Genomic DNA, 19,102 nt, shown 5'->3' on the forward strand with positions numbered 1-19,102 from the left:
ATCCCCTATTGGTCCTTCATCTCAAACTGGATTGGTTGTTTTTTTTAAAACCACTCCCAAAACCCAGACTGCTATTGGAGGACAGGACGCATTGAAAACCCAGTCAAGTGACTTTATTGGTTACTTCTAAGGCTAAGGGTGGGCTAGGTTTTGTAGCATAGGGACTTGATTGGTTATAGGCCAGCTATGCAGATTTTGCTAATTAATATATAATATATATATATATATAAAAAATAATCCCCTCTCCCTCCCAAAAGAAAAATACACACAAAACAATTTGAGAAAGTCTGAAATATTTATTAAAAAGGTATAAAAAAAAAAAAAAAAAACATTCTTAACAGCATTATAAACGAACATTAAAACAATGGTGAAACAAAAACAAGTGAACTAAATGTATTTAAAAGGGATGAAAATGTAAAGGAACAAATGTAAAAATATAAACAGTCCAAAGAACATAAATATACGTTAAATTGAATTGGTAAAGAAACAAAAAGGGAAAACAAATTAACAAAATGCATTTAAAAGACAGATGTAAAGGAATAAAATACACAGTGAACATAAAAAGGAAAAGAATAAATATACAAATTAAACAATATAAAATGAGAACAATACATTTATAAGACAAAAAAAAGTGTATATAAAATACACATAAATATTCCAAGTAAACAATATAACCAAATAAAAAGAACAAAGAGCATTATAAACATACATTAAAATGAATGGGGGAAAAGATAAGTGAACAAAATGTTTCTAAAGGAAGGCGACGTAAGAGGAACAACAATACAAAACGTGGAGATCAAAAGCAACATGGACATCTAAAAAGGAACAAACATACAAAGTATACAATATAAAACAAGACAAAGAAATCTATAAATTAAAAAGTGTATATCAAATCAAATCAAATCAAATCAAATCACTTTATTTGTCACTCTACATATGCACAAGTGCAACAGTAGGTGAAATTCTTAGGTGCAGTTCCGAGCAACATGGTAGTCATGACATGACATGTACAACATTTAAAGCAGCATCAGATTACACTGATGCGCCCACAATTACTCACAGCACAGTAAACTCTACAATAAACAATAAATAATTTACACAATGTGAGTGTAGTTCTCACAGCTTTAAACAATATACACATACTTACAATATACATATACTTTAAACAATATACACTAAACATACACTAAACAATATACATTACGCTATAATAGTAATAATAATATACAATGTACAGTATAAAATATTATTCACAGATTGAAAAATTGAAATCCAAAGTGCAATAGATGCTGTATGATAAATAAATGTGTATATAATGTGTGTTTATCTACAGTGGGTTGTGCTGAGTGATATTCTGTCCAGTGTGTGTTATGATCCTGATGGGTCAAGAGTTAAGGAGTCTGATTGTTTGTGGGAAGAAGCTGTTCTGGAGTCGGCTTCGGTATATAAAATATATGTAAATGTTCTATATATGGGAACCAATAAAAGTATAAGTATATAAACATAGGAATAAAGAAAATATAAAATGGAACAATTGAATATTAAAATTATAATTATAAAATAATTGTGACCAACTCTAACACAATGTTGTTTGAGCTAGCCAAACCATCCACACTGGCCATCCATCAACAACATCATCATCTTCATCTTCATCAGGTCTATAGTTGCGGTCTTCCACAGGTTCTGTGTTGGTTTGTGCAACCCTGGACCTGGTCTCCAGCAACTGCAAAACATGACAGTAAATTAACCACTAAAACTCAGAGAGGAGTATAGTAACATTCTGGAGGGAAAAAGCTTAACCGGTTTCTTAACTTACCCGTCTCTTTCGCTGACGGTTCTGTGTGATGTTCTTCATAGTGTTTCTTTTCTGGGCCTTTTCAGACTGAGCCAAAGAATACTTCCTCAGCAAAGTCTCACAAAATAAAATACATCTTGAGACCTGCCAAATAATACATTAATAATATATAGTTAATGCCAATAAAAGTAAGTAAAACAATTCAATTAAAATGTATTTGTATAGCGCTTTTCACAATACATATTCAGGGTTTTTCCTGGGTCAAAAATGGTCTTCGGTGGTGGCTGACAGACATGGTCATCCATACACACACATACGCACGGTAAAAAAAAAATACCCTACCCACATGATCTGCAAGCGCAATACTGACAATAAATTTGAAATAAATTCAAAGAAAGTTTGTAACTTTTGCTTATCTTATTTTGATACCTTGATGTTTGTTTTTGTTCCTCATTTTTACACTATTTACTGATAATTGTTTTGGTAATCATATCAATATTAAAAAAATAGTATTAAAAAAAAATGAACAAATAGCCTAATTTTCTGCCATATACAATCAGCTAGCTAACAACAAATTTGTTCTGGGTTCAACTCACTCCAGTCTAAACTAAATGATTTTAGGCTATTTATTTTACTACACATTGTCCACATAAATAAGCTGAAAGACTGTTGATAATTAAAAATAATTATTACTATCCACTCTTGCTAAAGTGTGTAAGCACACTTGTGTTCTCATTTCAGGTGTTGTTCTGAGTAAATTATTAAACTGATTCGTGAGTTCAGTGTTGGACAGATTAGTTCTAACCAGTCGTTAAAATGATTCGGTTCAAAGGAGTCATTAGGTGGCGAATCGGACATTAGCAGACGCGTTGTGTGTGAATCCCGTCTTTAGAAAATCGTGAAAGATTTGTCAACACACAGAAAACACTTCATAACCGGATAGGATTTGTTTCCTGTTTATTTAAAGTATGCTTTATGTCAGCTGGTCAGAGAATCAGTCAATGTTTTTTGAGCGCATTTCACACCCAGCGGTAATTAAAGGAAGACGTCTGATAGCGCCACATGCAACATGGATTCGGTCTTCCGACCTTTTGATTTTGATTAACGTAAAATGTGAAACAGTAGAAAGCTAAGAATGCTTATTTTGAAGACAGAGAGCGTGCGAGCGGGGTAGGAGCTCACTGGTCGTTCTCTCTGTCACTCAGTTAACTCAAGTGCAGCAGTTATCTACTACATCACTCATAAATCACAATAACTGATCAAATAAGGCTTTGGCGGGACAAAAATTTGTTTTGGCGGCCGGCAAAAAATGTTCAATGTAGGAAAAACCCTGATATTGTTTCAAAGCAACTTCACAGAAAATGCATGCGTCTACATTACAGAAAAAAACAGAGAACATTAAAATAATGACAACATTTTTAAGATTACCTTTTACACACTCAGGGTCAACATCTGTAAAAGTTCTTCAGGATCATGGATCCAAAACTTCTGGATCATGAGGGGGGAAGAAACATGCACACACACAAATGAATATTAATTTGTTTGATAAAACATTAATATTAATTATCAACTTACGGACATGGACTTGCAAAACATACTCACCAGGCCCATACAAAAACTTCACAGTAGATCCAAAATCCTGGTTTGCCTATAATTCTTCAGTCCAAGCATGGTGGTTTCCTGTCCTCTCTGCTGAATGAGTGAACATGATCTCAGATTATTCATTCCAAAGCTCTGTTACATTTTATGACAAGCTTGATCTTAAAACTAGCTGACAGTAGGGATGGGCATTATGACCATATAATTATACATACATGAGAAATTATATTTTACAATAACGATATCACAATATATTTATTTTGATGGATATTTTATTAAAATGCTACAGAATAATACTGCTTTAAAAGTCTTCACTGTATGATATTCAATTAATTAATATCACTTGATTCTTAAAGAAGCAGAAGGTCTTCTCTATTCTTTTGTTTTATTAAAATGATGACAAAGCTGCAGCCCCTTTAAGAACGGATGCACAGAATGACACGCATCCGGGTTTCCCCACGTTAACTTGAACTGTTTGACTTTACTTAAGACATAACTGACTGTTTAAATCAAGTGAATACCTCACATGACAAGGTTTCTGAGATAATTTTGTGCATTTTCCAGAAAGATAATTGATTTCGGGATCGCCTGCTGTCTGAGAGAGGCTTATTTTAACACATGCATGTCCCGTTCATTATTCTACATTCATGCATGTTTCCTTGTCAAAATGTCAAAAAGTTTTAGTACAGTCAGTGCTGCGTTATATACGCTATATTCCCATTCCGCAATATAAAACGGTAATGTTAACGTTTACAGCAAAATCACTAACAATAGTCAGTATCATCAGATCGCCATAACACCCAGCCCTATCTTAACAATATTACAACAAAACACAGAAACAGAATATGTAAGTTAATCACGATTAGCATATGACTTTAATGCACTAACGTTATATATCTTGATAAACAGTAGAAAAAATATAAAGGGGTTTACGTTACCTTCTACCGTCTGCTGTCCGCCATTGGAAACTTAGTCTGTTCGTATTCATGTTTTTTCGTTCTCAGTCGACATCCCACAATCAAAATTCGTCCAAAATAAGATTTTAACAGGTTTAAAATGATCCATGCAATGCCATTAATGGACAGAAGAAGCCGTCCTGTTGAAGATTAGAAGCCGCGCGATCGCGTCGCGTCCCCGCGAGCCACGAGCAACGAGCAACTCCAACGGCAACGGGTGTATAATTCAAACTGAAGGCGCGCACTGTCATTGGTCAGATTTCTGGATGACGTTCAGATTGACCAATCACGCTCAAAAGAACACGGAAAGACAGCAAGTAGCCTTGCAAATATAGAAAAAAACTTGTTTAAAACAACAGTTAGAAAATGTGTATATTTATTTTTATTTGCTGTTATATTTAATGAATTGGTCAAATGTTGTTTTGTGGTGTGGGCAGAGGCCTGGAAGTTTCAACCTGTGCAGATTTGCAGTGCAGATTTGTACTCTTTAAAAACAATTATTGTTTGATATTTAGTTTGCTATATATTTTGTTATATTTGTATCCAGAATTGAATGTAAAACCAGTTTGAATGTAAAAATACACCTTCACTGTAAAACAGAAAATTAAAGTAAAATATCTTAATTTAAATAAGGAAAAATCTGTAAACTAATAGTGTTTTCTCTAAAACGTTTAATGTAAATTTCTGTGAAGTTTTTTAACTTTATTTGACTTAAGATATTTGACTTATTTTACGGTTTTTGTTTTGCAGCTGTAGCTGCGTTTTTTTTTAGGTTTTTATTCTTACAGTGTAAATATAAAACTAATAAGATTTACTTTAAAATGACAAAGAATAATGTTAAATTGTTAGTCTGGACATAAACATAAACCTTTAATATAATGAGCTAAATATTGTATTACAGTTGTTAATTTACAGATATTGTTTGTAATTTTGCATGAATTTGTTATTTATGAAAACAGAAAAATAATACAGTGATGTTCCTGTATAAAAAAATGAGAATTACTGTAATTTGTCATTAATGATATAATCCTTAAAATAACAGTCAAGTTGTTTATTTAGATATTGTTTGTAATTTTACATTGTTTTAAACATAATTCAAAATTACAAGAAAATACTGTAAAAAACTGACGTTTTTTTCTGTAAAATTAGGATTATTTTTATTGGTTGCCTTATTTTTATTGGTAACCTTATTGGTTGCACCTACATCTATTGTGAGTGGTGGATTTCAAACCTCAAAATGCCCCTCTTTTGCAGCGTGTTAAAGTTAAGAATCTTGGAGTGACACTTTTTGTTAACAGTTGCAGAGCTGAAAGATCTGCTTGTGTTTCTGTGTTTCTTGAGCAAGTGAATCCCTGCTCTTTTTTATTCCATATTTTTATTTTGAGCATATCAGTTTTTGGTGTTTTTAAAACAAACTTTTTCATTTTCCACATTTCATCTCCTTTTTATTTAATTCTATTATTGCCTACAATTTGTAAAACTTTGCAAAAATTGTTTGGGGATAGTCTAAAATGTTTGGTTAATTATCCTTTGTTAATTCCATTACATTTCTTTGTTTATTTCATTACATATTCAGATTTTTTTGTGAACGTATATGTTCAGACAGGGTTTTTATTTTGTACTGTTTTTATAAAAAATATTTGATTTAGAGACTCTTTTCATGCAGTGGTTTTAAGGCCCTGACACACCATTCTGATGGTTTGGCCCAGACCCAGGCAACGTGAACCAACCCCACAGTCGGCTTTAGTCATTGCTAGTTCAGTTTAGTGTTTCAGGGCCTTAAGAATTATTTTTTCTGTGTAAAAAGCTTGTTTGCTGTAGCCTACAGTAGACCAGAGATAATTCTCAATCCTGAAGTGCTCCCCTGCCCCCCTCCTTCTGAGAACAGCCAGCACAAGTGTCAGTCATTAACATATGAAAGGTCTTCTTCACACCTAACAGTCCTCAGTCCTAGCACACCCAGCAGTGTTTCAGCTGTATATGTCCGTGAAATTTCACGGATTCCTGTATACGTCCGCATACGTAAGGTTTCCGGGTTTTTCTGGAAATATACTGTTCCGTGTTACTCTGATCCGCTTTTTCCCACATACATCCGGTAAACATCAAATTACACAGGAGTATACCATGCCCGGATAGTGCCGGATTTCAGTGTTTTCATGCAGTGCTAGTTACTGCTAGTTACTAGTTACTGCTCAACATGTTCTTTAGAGAGTACGGAGAACAATTATTGAGCTGTCATATGGATCTCCACAGCTGAGGAGTGTCGCGAGGGTTCTGCCCATATGGGAGAGACAGAGAGAAGAGGAGGAAAACAAGCAGAGACTCCAACAGAACAGACAGAAGTGAGAGAGGAAAAAAAGTGAAAAGTCACAACACTCCAAACTGAGCAAGAAAAAAGTGAGGTGTGTCTGTCTGTTTGTGTGCACACATGTTTTTGAGCTAAAGACAGACAGAGAGCAAATAATATTACAACACACACACACACACACACACACACGTTCCATGTTTTATGGGGACATTGCATAGACATAATGATTTTTATATTGTACAAACTGTATATTCTATACACTAACCCTAGGCATACCCATCACAGAAAACTTTCTGCATGTTTTACATTTTCAAAAAAACATTACTTAGTATGATTTATAAGTTGTTTTCCTCATGGGGACAAAAAAAAAGTAATTTTGTCCCCATTACGTAGGGTATAACTGAACCACACACACACGCACACGCACACACACATACGCACACAGCCACACACACCTAAAAAAAAAGAAGGCTGACATCTACAGTTAATTAGACTAAAGACTAAACCAAACCAAACCTTAAGGCAACTCCTTAATAATTATTATTACTTTAGAATAAATAAAAAAAAACATTATTTGCTATGTTTGTGAATTATTATAACCTTTGAGGATGACATAACAATGGAGGTTTTGTCAGATTTAGCTAACTTCTGGGGTCTGCCAAACCAGACTACCCAGAGACACAAACAAGTCAAGAAATGTCTAGTCTGTAAAATTAAGCAACATGAGAAGCCTATATATAGTTCTGTATTTGAATGTCCATTGAGCCTCCCACACACACAGTCATACATACACACAAACTCACAAACCTCAAACCACAATGACATAAGAAGGCCTAGCAGTACAATAACTCCAAAGACACCGAAGACAGAGAAAGAAAAAAAAGACAGACAGGCAGAAAAATGAAAATTGTATGTGTGATTATGACTAATCACTTGATTTGCGAGTTGCTTTGTTAAGCGACAAAAGCGTAATAAAATGAAAACTTTTCATAGTTTTTCATATTGCAGCAAATTCTGACAAAAAAATTATACAGGAGGACTGACATATAAACTGACTGTGATCTGTCAGACTTACTCCTCAAGCACTTGTTTAAGCAAGATATACATGCATTTGTGCTAAAAAAAAAAATGAAAAAAATAAACATGTTTATTTAAACCAAGTATGCCAAAATGGATACCATTAAAGGGTTAGTTCACCCAAAAATGAAAATTCTGTCATTAATTACTTACCCTCATGTCGTTCGACACCCGTAAGACCTCCGTTCATCTTCGGAACAGAAATGAAGATATTTTAGTTGAAATCTGATTGCTCTGAAAGGCCTCCATTGGCACAATGGCACGGTTCACTCTCAAGACCCTTAAAAGGTACTAAAGACGTCGTTACAAAGTCCATCTCACTACAGTGGTTCTAAAATAACTTTATGAATCGGCGATAATAGTTTTTGTGCGCAAAAAAACCCTAAATAACGACTTACATAGTGATTACGATTTCAAAACAAGGCATCATGAAGCTTCGAAGCGTTATGAATCATTGAGTCGAATCAGCGGTTTGAATCGCCAAATTTCAGCAGTTTGGCGGTTTGACACGCGATCCGAATCATGAATCGGCTCACTTATTCATAACGCTTCGAAGCTTCATGATGCCTTGTTTTGAAATCGTCATCACTATGTAAGTCGTTATTTAGGGTTTTTTTGCGCACAAAAACTATTATCGCCGATTCATAAAGTTATTTTAGAACCACTGTAGTGAGATGGACTTTCTAACGACGTCTTTAGTACCTTTTATGGGTCTTGAGAGTGTACCGTGCCATTGTGCCAATGGAGGCCTTTCAGAGCCATCAGATTTCAACTAAAATATCTTCATTTCTGTTCCGAAGATGAACGGAGGTCTTACGGGTGTCGAACGACATGAGGGTAAGTAATTAATGACAGAATTTAAATTTTTGGGTGAACTAACCCTTTAACCTCGCAAACTATTGTTACTATACAACTGTTACAAATAAACCTACTCCTAAGCAGCCAATCAGATTGGAGCGGTTAAGCGGTTACCACCAACACTTGCCATTTTGTGTGTAACATGCCGTTTCAGACAGTCAGTGAACGGTCAGGGTGTGCCATCTAAGATGGAGACAAGTTCATGTCCTGATGTTAACCACACAAACCACCACAAAACAACCAATGGCAGGCGAAAAAGTGTTTCTAGGAAACAAGAGCTGCTGTTGACTCAGAGCTTTTTTGTCTGTAATTAGATGGTTGAATGAAACAAGAGCGGAGAGACTGGCCTGAGGTTAAGTGCAGGCGCAAGTAATCATAAAATTACTGAGAAATGACAGAGGGAGAGTCGAAGAGCAATGATACAGATTTTGCCGCACTGGCATACTGGAAGGAATAACAGCGAATCAGAATCAAATTTAGTTGGACAAGGATAAAAATGACATAACAAAAACAAGCCAACACGAAAAGCAGTAAAAGAAAGTGTGCAAATGAATCATCCAACAGACAAAAATAACTAGGGCAATGCTGTAAGTTTCAGTAAAATCAATAGGAAAATCTGGGGGAGATTTTGGCCCGATGTGTTAGACAGCGCTCTCCACCATCATCATCAAAACACCAAATGAGGGAATACATTTTGGAAGAATGTATTTTTTTTTAAAGAAATTAACACTTTTATTCAGCAAGGATGTATTAAATGAATCGAAAGTCACAAAGACATTTACAATGTAAAATAAAAATAAATAAATGCTGTTCTTTTGAATTTTTCTACAAAAAATCTTGAAATAAATGTATAACACACACACACTGGTTCACTATCTTTGTGGGGACTCTCCATAGATGTAATGGTTTTTATACTGTACAAACTGTATATTCTATCCCTTTACACTAACCCTACCCTTAACCTACCCATCACAGAAAACGTTCCGCATTTTTACATTTTCAAAACTCATTCTGTATGATTTATAAGCTCGTTTCCTCATGGGGACCTCAATTTAGGTCCCCGTGTTGACACAAGTCCCCATGGGTCAGTGTGCATTCAGGTTAAAGTCCCCACTGGGATAGAAAAACATGAACACACACACACACACACACACACACAGAGAAAGTTGCTTGCTGTCTAAACAGACGTATTGTATGTGTGCATGAGAGAACCAGATTTTCCATAGGGGAAGTAACTACCATTGGACAGAAATCATTTTTGAAACCGCACACAAACATAATGGTTGACATGATTACATTTCAACAAAACATGATTTGTGTTTTTGTAGTGTAGTTCTACCTTATCACTGTCTACAGTGTTCTGGGAGGTGCGGGAAGCGATGGAGATTGTGTCCGGCTGACTGCTGGCATCACCCTGACTGTCTGCATCCTCAGTGGTTTCCCTGAAAGATAAAATAAATACTGTAAACCTAATTTCCAATGTAATCACATACACAATCTACAACAAGTCACCAAGAGGAAAAGGGATTCGAGCTATGCATTTTGGGAGTGCAGATGTATCGATTCTCTTAATACAGATTAGAGAAGAATCTGAGCAGGGAATAAAAGAAAGCAGGTGGATGAGGTGAAATACCTCTTGCTGATGCTGCGCTGCCTGGCTGGGGTTTTGGGAGGGTGTATGGGCTCCTTTAGCGCCCCCTTCAGGTGGACCGTTCTCTCCTGGATCACCTCCCTGATGTTCCGGATCCACTCCTGTTTCACTTCTATACTGGAGGCCTTCAGGTGGATGAGACGAAGTGTAAAAGACAGAAGAGGAGACAGAGAAGAGAAAATGCATGATTTCAGAAGCGAGATTTGAACTTGCATCACCCAACTGAGTACAATGGCTCCAAACATGTGCGCCAGGGTCAGGAACTAACCAAAGCCGAAAGGAAAATTACCACTGAGTGTGACAAAAATCTCTTGCAGAACATATTTCAGGGTTTATTCTGTAATTTCTAAAACATTTGATACATTTCAAATAAGGCTGATAATTGATGAAAATATTTCATTGTGATTAATCTCAATTGTGTCTTTTTTTTTGCAGTACTTTCAGACGGTTTATGATTGATAACTAAATAGTAGACCTTTGTGTAAATCACATAGAATGACATTTTACTTACATTTTATTTTACTTAATTTATTTAAAGGAACAAGATGTAAAATTTTTGGATTAAAATATCCACTAGAACAATGTTATATATTTTGTTGACTTGTCTACTTACATTATCTCAAATGTTTCCAAGAATGTTTAAATACAGAGAAATAAGCAATTTTAAACAGGACGCGGACCATGTGTGTGCGTCGCATATCAATGACATCATACCTTCGTTACGCTCGATTTCTTTATTTTGTAGAAACCATGGAAACACCAAAGACGGTTTAATATATTGTGTGTTTAATTAGACAGGTGAGCAACTTTTTGGATACATCGACAGAAAACGTCCGGTTACGTATGTAACCCTCGTTCCCTGAGGAGGGAACGGAGACGTACGTTAGTGACTAACGAATGGGGGTTTCGCTTAGAAGCCAATCATCTTCATCGTATTCAACAGCGCCCAATGGCAGTGCCAATGCCATGGGCATGCGGAATTTGCATGCGTAACTCCGCCCCACCTCGTGGGTATATAAGGAAGTACGCTGCGAACATCGCATTATGTTACTGCTGCAGGAGCCAAGACTGAACTCCTCGCGTTCCAGGCAGCACAGCTGACGTGGCTAAGGAAACGTACGTCTCCGTTCCCTCCTCAGGGAACGAGGGTTACATACGTAACCGGACGTTCCCTTTCGTTCAGTCACTACGACGTACGTTAGTGACTAACGAATGGGGGAACCTGTAAAACAGCGCCACTCAGCTGTCATCCAGTGCCCTGCGTAAGTGTGAGATCCCGCCACTTAAGGCCCTAGGACTCCCACTTATCACAGGATTACCAAGGTACACTGGGAAGCATATCCCAGTGAGGGAATGCCAAGATGCCTACCGTAGGGAGGACTTAGAGAATACACATATGACCCGCTGAGGGTTGCATATGGAAGATCTCTAGGGTACCAGCCGAAGGTGGATTTTTAACCCTAGGGGTGGCAGGGACTTGCCAAGGGAAAGACACCTGCTCACTGAGGAGGCTTACGGTGGGAATACTCGTGTGGGGGTCGCCAGAGGGGAACCATGCACACGGAGCACCTGGCCGGACATGAGGGTCTGGGCTCGAAAGGGCAGACTGAACTGATGTCGGCGTCGACAGTGCTGGAGGAGCTCAGGGCTCTCGGGGAGCTCACCTGAGGAAAATATCGCACGTATCCAGTCATGGGAGTGGAATGGCGAGCAAGCGAAGACACCTGAGCGTGGTCCATTACCGGCCCCTCGGGGGGGCGAGTACAAAGTCGGACACTGGCTCCACTCGGAGATTGTAGAATCTGGCGAATGTGTTGGGTGTCGCCCAGCCTGCAGCTCTGCAGATGTCTGTTAGCGAGGCGCCATGCGCTAGAGCCCAAGAGGAGGCCACACTCCGGGTGGAGTGTGCCCTCACACCAAGGGGACATGGTCGACCTTGCTGCTGGTAAGCCAAAACAATGGTGTCCACCACCCAGTGAGACAACCTCTGCTTTGAGAGAGCACTTCCCTTCCGCTCTCCACCATAACAGACAAAGAGCTGGTCTGAGGTCCTGAAACACTGCGTCATGTCTACGTAGGCGCGGAGAGCGCGTACTGGACAGAGCAATGCCAAGGCTGGGTCTGCCTCCTCCAAAGGCAGCGCTTGCAGGTTCACCACCTGATCTCGGAACGGAGTGGTAGGAACCTTGGGCACATATCCGGGCCGGGGTCTCAGGATCACGTGAGAGTTAGCCGGCCCGAACTCAAGGCACGCTTCGTCAACCGAAAATGCTTGCAGGTCCCCGACCCTCTTAAGCGAGGCCAATGCGGTCAGCAGAGCCGTCTTCATAGACAAGAACTTAATCTCGGCCGACCGCAAAGGCTCAAAGGGAGGCCTCTGCAGAGCACTTAAGACTACTGAGAGGTCCCAAGAGGGAACGAGAGGAGAGCGAGGAGGATTCAGTCTCCTCGCTCCCCTCAGGAACCTGATGACCAGGTCGTGCTGACTTACCTTTTTGTCTCCCAGGAGATCGTGGTAGGCAGATATTGCGGCCACGTACACTTTCAGGGTGGAGGGAGACAGCCTTCGCTCCACCCCCTCCTGGAGAAACGATAGCACGGACCCGATCGGGCATTTCCAGGGGTCTTCTTGGCGGGAAGAGCACCATGTGACGAAGAGGTTCCACTTCAACGCGTAGAGACGTCGTGTAGACTCAGCTCTAGCGGAAGTGATGGTAGCGACCACCGCAGGTGGAAGGCTACTCAAACCTGCCGTGTCCCGTCCAGAAGCCACACGTGGAGCTTCCAGAACGCTGGACGCGGGTGCCAAAAGGTGCCCCGTCTCTGAGTCAGAAGGTCTGGTCTCAGAGGGATAGGCCAGGGAGGGGCTGTCGCAAGGAGTAAGAGTTCTGGGAACCAGGTCTGGCCGTGCCAAAGCGGGGCGACCAAGACGACCTGCTCCTTGTCCTCCCTGATCTTGCACAGTACCCGTGCAAGAAGGCTCACTGGGGGAAACGCATACTTGCGTAGCCCGGACGGCCAGCTGTGCGCCAGTGCATCCGTGCCGAGGGTGCCCTCGGTCAGGGAATAATACAGGGAGCAATGGGAAGAGTCCTGGGAGGCAAACAGATCTACCTGTGCGTCGCCGAACCGTTCCCATATCAGCTGGATCGTCTGGGGGTGGAGTCTCCACTCTCCGGGGAGAGGCTGAAACCGTGACAGCTCGTCGGCTGCACAGTTCAGGTCTCCAGGGATGTGGACAGCACGAAGGGACCTCAGGCGCTTCTGACTCCACAAAACGAGATGGCGGGCGAGTTGAGACATACGGTGGGAGCGTAGACCGCCCTGGTGGTTGATGTACGCTACTACGGCCGTGTTGTCTGTCCTGACTAGCACATGTTGACCCTTCAGCAACGCTCGGAAGCGGTGCAGGGCGAACCGTACAGCCAGTAACTCGAGGCAATTGACATGCAGAAGGCGCTGGGGTCCTGTCCAGGAGCCCGCGGCTGCTTGTCCATTGCACATGGCACCCCAGCCCGTGGATGATGCATCTGTTGTCACAACAACATGCCTGGAAGCTCGTTCTAAGGACACTCCGGTCCGTAGAAACTTGAGGTTCGACCACGGGGTGAGTGTCTGTAAGCAGGCCCGAGTCACTGGGACCCGGAGCGTGCCAGACCGCCATGCCCATCTCGGGACTCGATCGCGTAGCCAGTGCTGAAGCGGTCTCATATGAAGCAATCCGAGCGGCGTTACCGCGGCTGCAGATGCCATATGCCCCAGGAGCCTCTGAAAATGTTTCAGTGGAACCGCACTCTGGCCCTCGACTTGTCGAAGGGCAGTCAGCAGAGACTGCGCGCGCTCGCTCGAAAGCTGCGCGCACATGGCGACCGAGTCGATATCCATACCGAGAAAAGAGATCCTCTGCGCGGGGCAAAGTTTGCTCTTCTCCCAGTTGACCCGAAGGCCCAGACGGGCTAGGTGATGGAGCACCAGATCTCTGTGTCCGCAAACCTGCTCTCGAGAGGGACCCAGTATGAGCCAGTCGTCGAGGTAGTTCAGGATGCGGACCCCGTGCTGCCGAAGGGGCGCAAGGGCTGCCTCGGCAATCTTCGTAAAGACGCGAGGGGACAGAGATAGCCCGAATGGTAGAACTGCGTACTGATATGCCCGCCCCTCGAAAGCAAACCGTAGGAACGGTCTGTGTCGAGGCAAAATGGAGACATGGAAGTAGGCGTCCTTCAGGTCGATCGCTGCAAACCAATCGTGTGGACGAACGCATTCGAAAAGGCGTTTCGCTGTCAACATCTTGAACGGAAACCGGTGAAGGTAACGGTTCAGGATGCGCAGGTCCAGGATTGGCCGTAGCCCACCGGTCTTTTTGGGTACAATGAAGTACGGGCTGTAAAACCCGCAATTCATCTCGGCTGGAGGGACAGGTTCGATCGCACCCTTCGCCAGTAGGGTGGCAATCTCCGCTCGCATGACGGGGGCGTTGGCCCCGATCATGGTGGAACGGACTCCCTGGAAGCAGGGAGGAACCTGTGCGAACTGAATCGCATAGCCGCGCCTGACGGTCCGCTCGACCCAGCGGGACAGCCCTGGAAGCTGAAGCCAGACATCCAGAAACTGCACCAGCGGGGTCATACGGTGTACAGACGTACCCGGTGTGGGCTTGCAGCGATGCAGCGTCACCGGCCCGGACATGGGAGGCTGTGGGGCGTCCCGGTGCGGGGGCACGGTTGACAGCTGCGTCCTGACAGAGGAGACCAGGGAAGGACCAGCGTTCCACTGGGGTCTGCTCTGCCAGGAGGCTGGCGACAGAGTGGGATGCGAGTGGCGGGACCCGTGGGTGGCGCGCACCGTCATCACCGGACTCTGTGGGCTCAGGGATGGGAGTGTTAATTCTTTCTTTGACCAACATAGGGTGCTGCTGACCCGGGGGCCAGCAGCTGAACAAAGGATTCTCCCCCGGCCCTCCACCGGGGGAAGGAGTGGTCCTGCTACCATCTCCTCGAAAGAATTTCCCATCCCTGAGCCGTCCGTCTCAGGAGCGCCGCTTGGCCTGGCGTTTAGCGGGGCGCGGGGCGGCCTGAGGGGACTTGGACGCCTTCCTACGGCTTCCTCCGCGACCCGGCCCGGGTGAAGGCTGCTGCTTGGACCGGGTGGGAGGGGCGGGAGCCTTAGGAGGGCGTCCTCGGCGTGGAGCAGACTGAGTTGACTGCGCCGGCGGCGGGGTGGAGGCAGCAGCTGGCCGCCGGGGCAGTACGTGCTTAATAGCCTCAGTCTGCTTCTGGGCGATTGAGAACTGTTGGGCGAAGTCCTCAACCGCCCCGCCGAAGAGGCCGGCCTGGGATATGGGGGCATCGAGGAACCGGGTTCGCTCGGTGTCCCGCATATCGGCCAGGTTCAGCCACAGGTGACGCTCCTGGACCACATTTGTGGACATCACTTGACCCAGGGAGCGTGCGGTCACCTTCGTCGCCCGGAGAGCGAGGTCGGTGGCGGCACGCAGCTCATTTAAGAGCCCCGGATCAACTCCACCCTCGTGCATGTCCTTGAGGATCCTGGCCTGGTAGACCTGGAGGATCGCCATGGCATGCAGCGAAGCGGCAGCCTGCCCCGCGGCTCTGTGCGATTTCGACACCAAGGTTGATGTGAATCGACAGGCTTTGGAGGGGTGCTTAGGATCACCACGCCAGGTTGAAGCGCTCTGAGGACACAGTTGCATCGCAAGAGAACGTTCAACTGGAGGGACCCCAGTGTACCCTTTAGCTGCCGCCCCATCGAGGACGGAGAAGGCGGAGGAAGTCAGTGAACGGTCACGGGAAGACAACGGGGACTTCCAGGACCGCGTGAGTTCCTCATGCAGCTCGGGAAAGAAAGGTATTGAGGGCAAGGACTGACGGGTGTCAGCGCGAGCCCCCAAAAACCAATCATCGAGCCTTGAGCGTTCGGGACAGGGTGGAGGGTTCCACTCGATCCCTAAACTCGCGGCTGCCCGAGACAACATGGCTGTCAGCTCTGGATCTGACTCGGGCAATGCTGGCACGCCCGAGGGCGGCAGCACAGCCGAGTCGTCATCTCCAGAGGACTCGAGCCCACCTTGTGATGCGGTGATCGACATCGCATCCTCCTCTGGAGCGCCAAATGAGATGCGCGGGGGGGCCGGAGCCGGCCCCGCGATCTGCATCTGAACACTCGCGGATTGCAATGTGCAAGACGGGGGTGTGGCCCGAGGCATGAGCGTCGGGGCTTTGTTCCACACCGTAACCGTCAAGTCACCCTGACCACCAGCCGAAGTACTGGGCCTCTGGGACTCAGTAGATCGGGGTGTGGTAGAGGGGACTCTCACTTCAGTACGAAGGTCATGGAGTCTTGACCGCAACATTGCGATGGTCATGTTCCCGCAGTGAGAACATGACTCATCCGCGAACGCTGTCTGAGCATGCTGAAAGCCCAAACATATCAGACAGTGTTCGTGCCCATCAGAAGAGGAAAGCAACCGACCACACCCAGAAGTACACGGACGAGACATCCTGAAAAGGACGCGTCACGTGTAAGCTCTTTTATGAGAGGAAGCTTCGCAGAGAACGCCGAAGCGCCCAGGGACCACACACCAGCTGTCTAGCGGACCACTGCGCAGATCAGCAGGCAGGCAGTATGATGATCACTGGAACGCGCCGTAACACCAACGCCTCTGGAAAGCTGCTCGTCTCGAAAGCTGTCGATGACTCGGATCAGGCTTGTAGGAGTGAAGAGATCCTCTTGGCTCCAAAGCAGAAACATAATGCGATGTTCGCAGCGTACTTCCTTATATACCCACGAGGTGGGGCGGAGTTACGCATGCAAATTCCGCATGCCCATGGCATTGGCACTGCCATTGGGCGCTGTTGAATACGATGAAGATGATTGGCTTCTAAGCGAAACCCCCATTCGTTAGTCACTAACGTACGTCGTAGTGACTGAACGAAAGGGAACTAATCATTGTTATATAGCTCAACACAGTTAGTCTTATTGTTTAAATCTAATTTTCTTGATGTAGTACCATGTTTTACCATGCCTAATATCGATCTAGCTTACTGCAGTGTGCAACAAGCGTCTAATAGTAGCCGCCGAGCATAAATTTCAACACACTCAAATGTATGTAATATGATAAAACAGTGCTGTTTTACCCCCAAGCGGCAACCTCCCCCAGTTTCTCTTGAAGCCAATACGAAGTGACTTAAACTGCAATTCATCGACTGCCACTAGGCTCCAGAAGGGAGCAGAATCTCATTGAGCCCCATGTTAAAATGCCCAACTTACAACAAAAAAAAAAACATGTTTACAGCCTGGTACAAATTGTGCTTTTGGTCTATACAGCTAACTTTGCCCTCATGACAACTGTGAGGGGGTGAATTTTTTTTTATAACTCATTCGTTTACATTATATAAAGACTTAAAGTTCTGCATAATTAAGGGCGTGGCCACTTTGAGTGACAGGTGGATTGCCATTTGTCTGCTGTCTGTTAGTCATCACGTCACCTCAGCTCTGCCCACGTCCCGCCTCTTTGCCCTTTTTCTGTTATTCGGGAGTGCTGCCAAGATGGCAACGGCCAGCTCGACCCTACTTTACGCTTCAAAGAAGTGGAAGCAGAAGTGGTCACCTGCGGCATGATAAAAGCTCTGCCAAATCAAGGCGCCATCAAGCTGTGCCTTTGTTTTGAATAAGCGACCACTAGTGGGGAAAAACTACATTCTGTGGCTTTAATTGCATACATTAAGCATTCCTTTTGACAGTGCTAATTTTGGTGTTCTAGGTGTCATGTCTGTTTAGGATACAGTGTTATACTGAAAAAAAACCACCCTCATAAAGATAGAAATATTAATTTCTTAGTATGACGTGCACTAGCAACTAGGGTGACGTTCTGACATTTCTGTAGGTTTATCTGACACTGATACACACAGACATACACAAATACAGACATACATCTTACCTTAAGAACTGTTTTGTTGTCAGATGTGGGAGTCCGACCGCCCCATAGAGCAAACTTACACGGATCACCTTCAATGTGTTCGGTGACTCCTAATTCTGATGTCTGTCAAAACACATTTGAATTCACACTACCACTAGTGACTTACTAATAAAGTGGGAAAAAGTCACTAAAGACTTCATTTTGCAGATGGTGTTTACACTTCTTGACAACGTGTCATCCTGGAGCTCCTTACCAGCAGCTTGTTCTTGTAAACATATTTGGTGCGTCCTGACGAGTCTTTCATCTCTTTACTAAAAACGAGAGAGATCTCAAAGAGGAAGAGATGTCGGTCCCGGCCTTTGCGGATCAGAGATTTGGGGTCCCACACCTGGAAGGTGTCCTGTAGGAGCAGCTCACCCTGTACGGCCAGGTTCTCATCAAAACCTGAAACCACAACAGCAAATCACATAGATAAACAGATGCATAGCAAAAATATCAACAACTCATCGTCAATCTGAAATTCAGATTCAGTTTTTTTGGTCAGTGATTTGTTTCATCAAACAAGAAAATAAAAAAATGTAAAATCATATTTTTAAAATCTTATTCTAAAATCTAAAGTCATATTGCGACTTACATAACTGTAAAAGAAAAAACCCTTGTGCACACAGTTTTGTTTTCAGCACAGCTGCCGTAATTATCGCTCACCCTCCAGCATGCTGACGTGCATGGCATCATTAGCGCGTTTAGGCACACTAAGCATCACCTCCAAACCCTCCTTTATTTCTCCTTTCCCTTCCTCACAACATGTCAGCAACTCCTGTTCACAAACACACCCATTTAGAGCTGTAAACTGATTCACAATGTCTTTAAAAGGACATCATTATTACATCACATCAGGTAAAGACTGAACAAAAACACTGTG

At 43.4% G+C, this 19,102-nt stretch overlaps 1 protein-coding gene and 1 long non-coding RNA gene across 5 annotated transcripts in view; both read right to left on the bottom strand.

Annotated features, from left to right (window-relative positions):
- kalrnb (kalirin RhoGEF kinase b) overlaps positions 1-19,102 on the bottom strand; it is a 134,931-nt gene that overhangs the window by 48,721 nt on the left and 67,108 nt on the right. For 3 of the 4 annotated variants that reach the window (XM_079840705.1, XM_079840706.1, XM_079840707.1), the window contains 5 exons: positions 18,886-18,997; positions 18,434-18,624; positions 18,202-18,303; positions 10,227-10,369; positions 9,933-10,035 (listed from right to left, as the gene is read on the bottom strand). In XM_079840705.1, coding sequence (XP_079696831.1) covers positions 9,933-10,035; positions 10,227-10,369; positions 18,202-18,303; positions 18,434-18,624; positions 18,886-18,997 — 651 coding nt within the window. Of the gene's footprint in view, positions 1-6,515; positions 6,695-9,932; positions 10,036-10,226; positions 10,370-18,201; positions 18,304-18,433; positions 18,625-18,885; positions 18,998-19,102 lie in introns of those variants that run through there. The other variant, XM_079840708.1, reaches the window with a different exon arrangement.
- Positions 280-3,841, bottom strand: LOC307140914. Its single transcript, XR_013818298.1, has 4 exons — positions 3,398-3,841; positions 3,224-3,283; positions 1,817-1,939; positions 280-1,723 (listed from the first exon to the last, which is right to left on the bottom strand). It is a non-coding gene; the product is annotated as an uncharacterized lncRNA (long non-coding RNA).

This window comes from Gobio gobio (genome assembly GCF_949357685.1).
Source record: "Gobio gobio genome assembly, chromosome: 17".
Taxonomy (NCBI): domain Eukaryota; kingdom Metazoa; phylum Chordata; class Actinopteri; order Cypriniformes; family Gobionidae; genus Gobio; species Gobio gobio.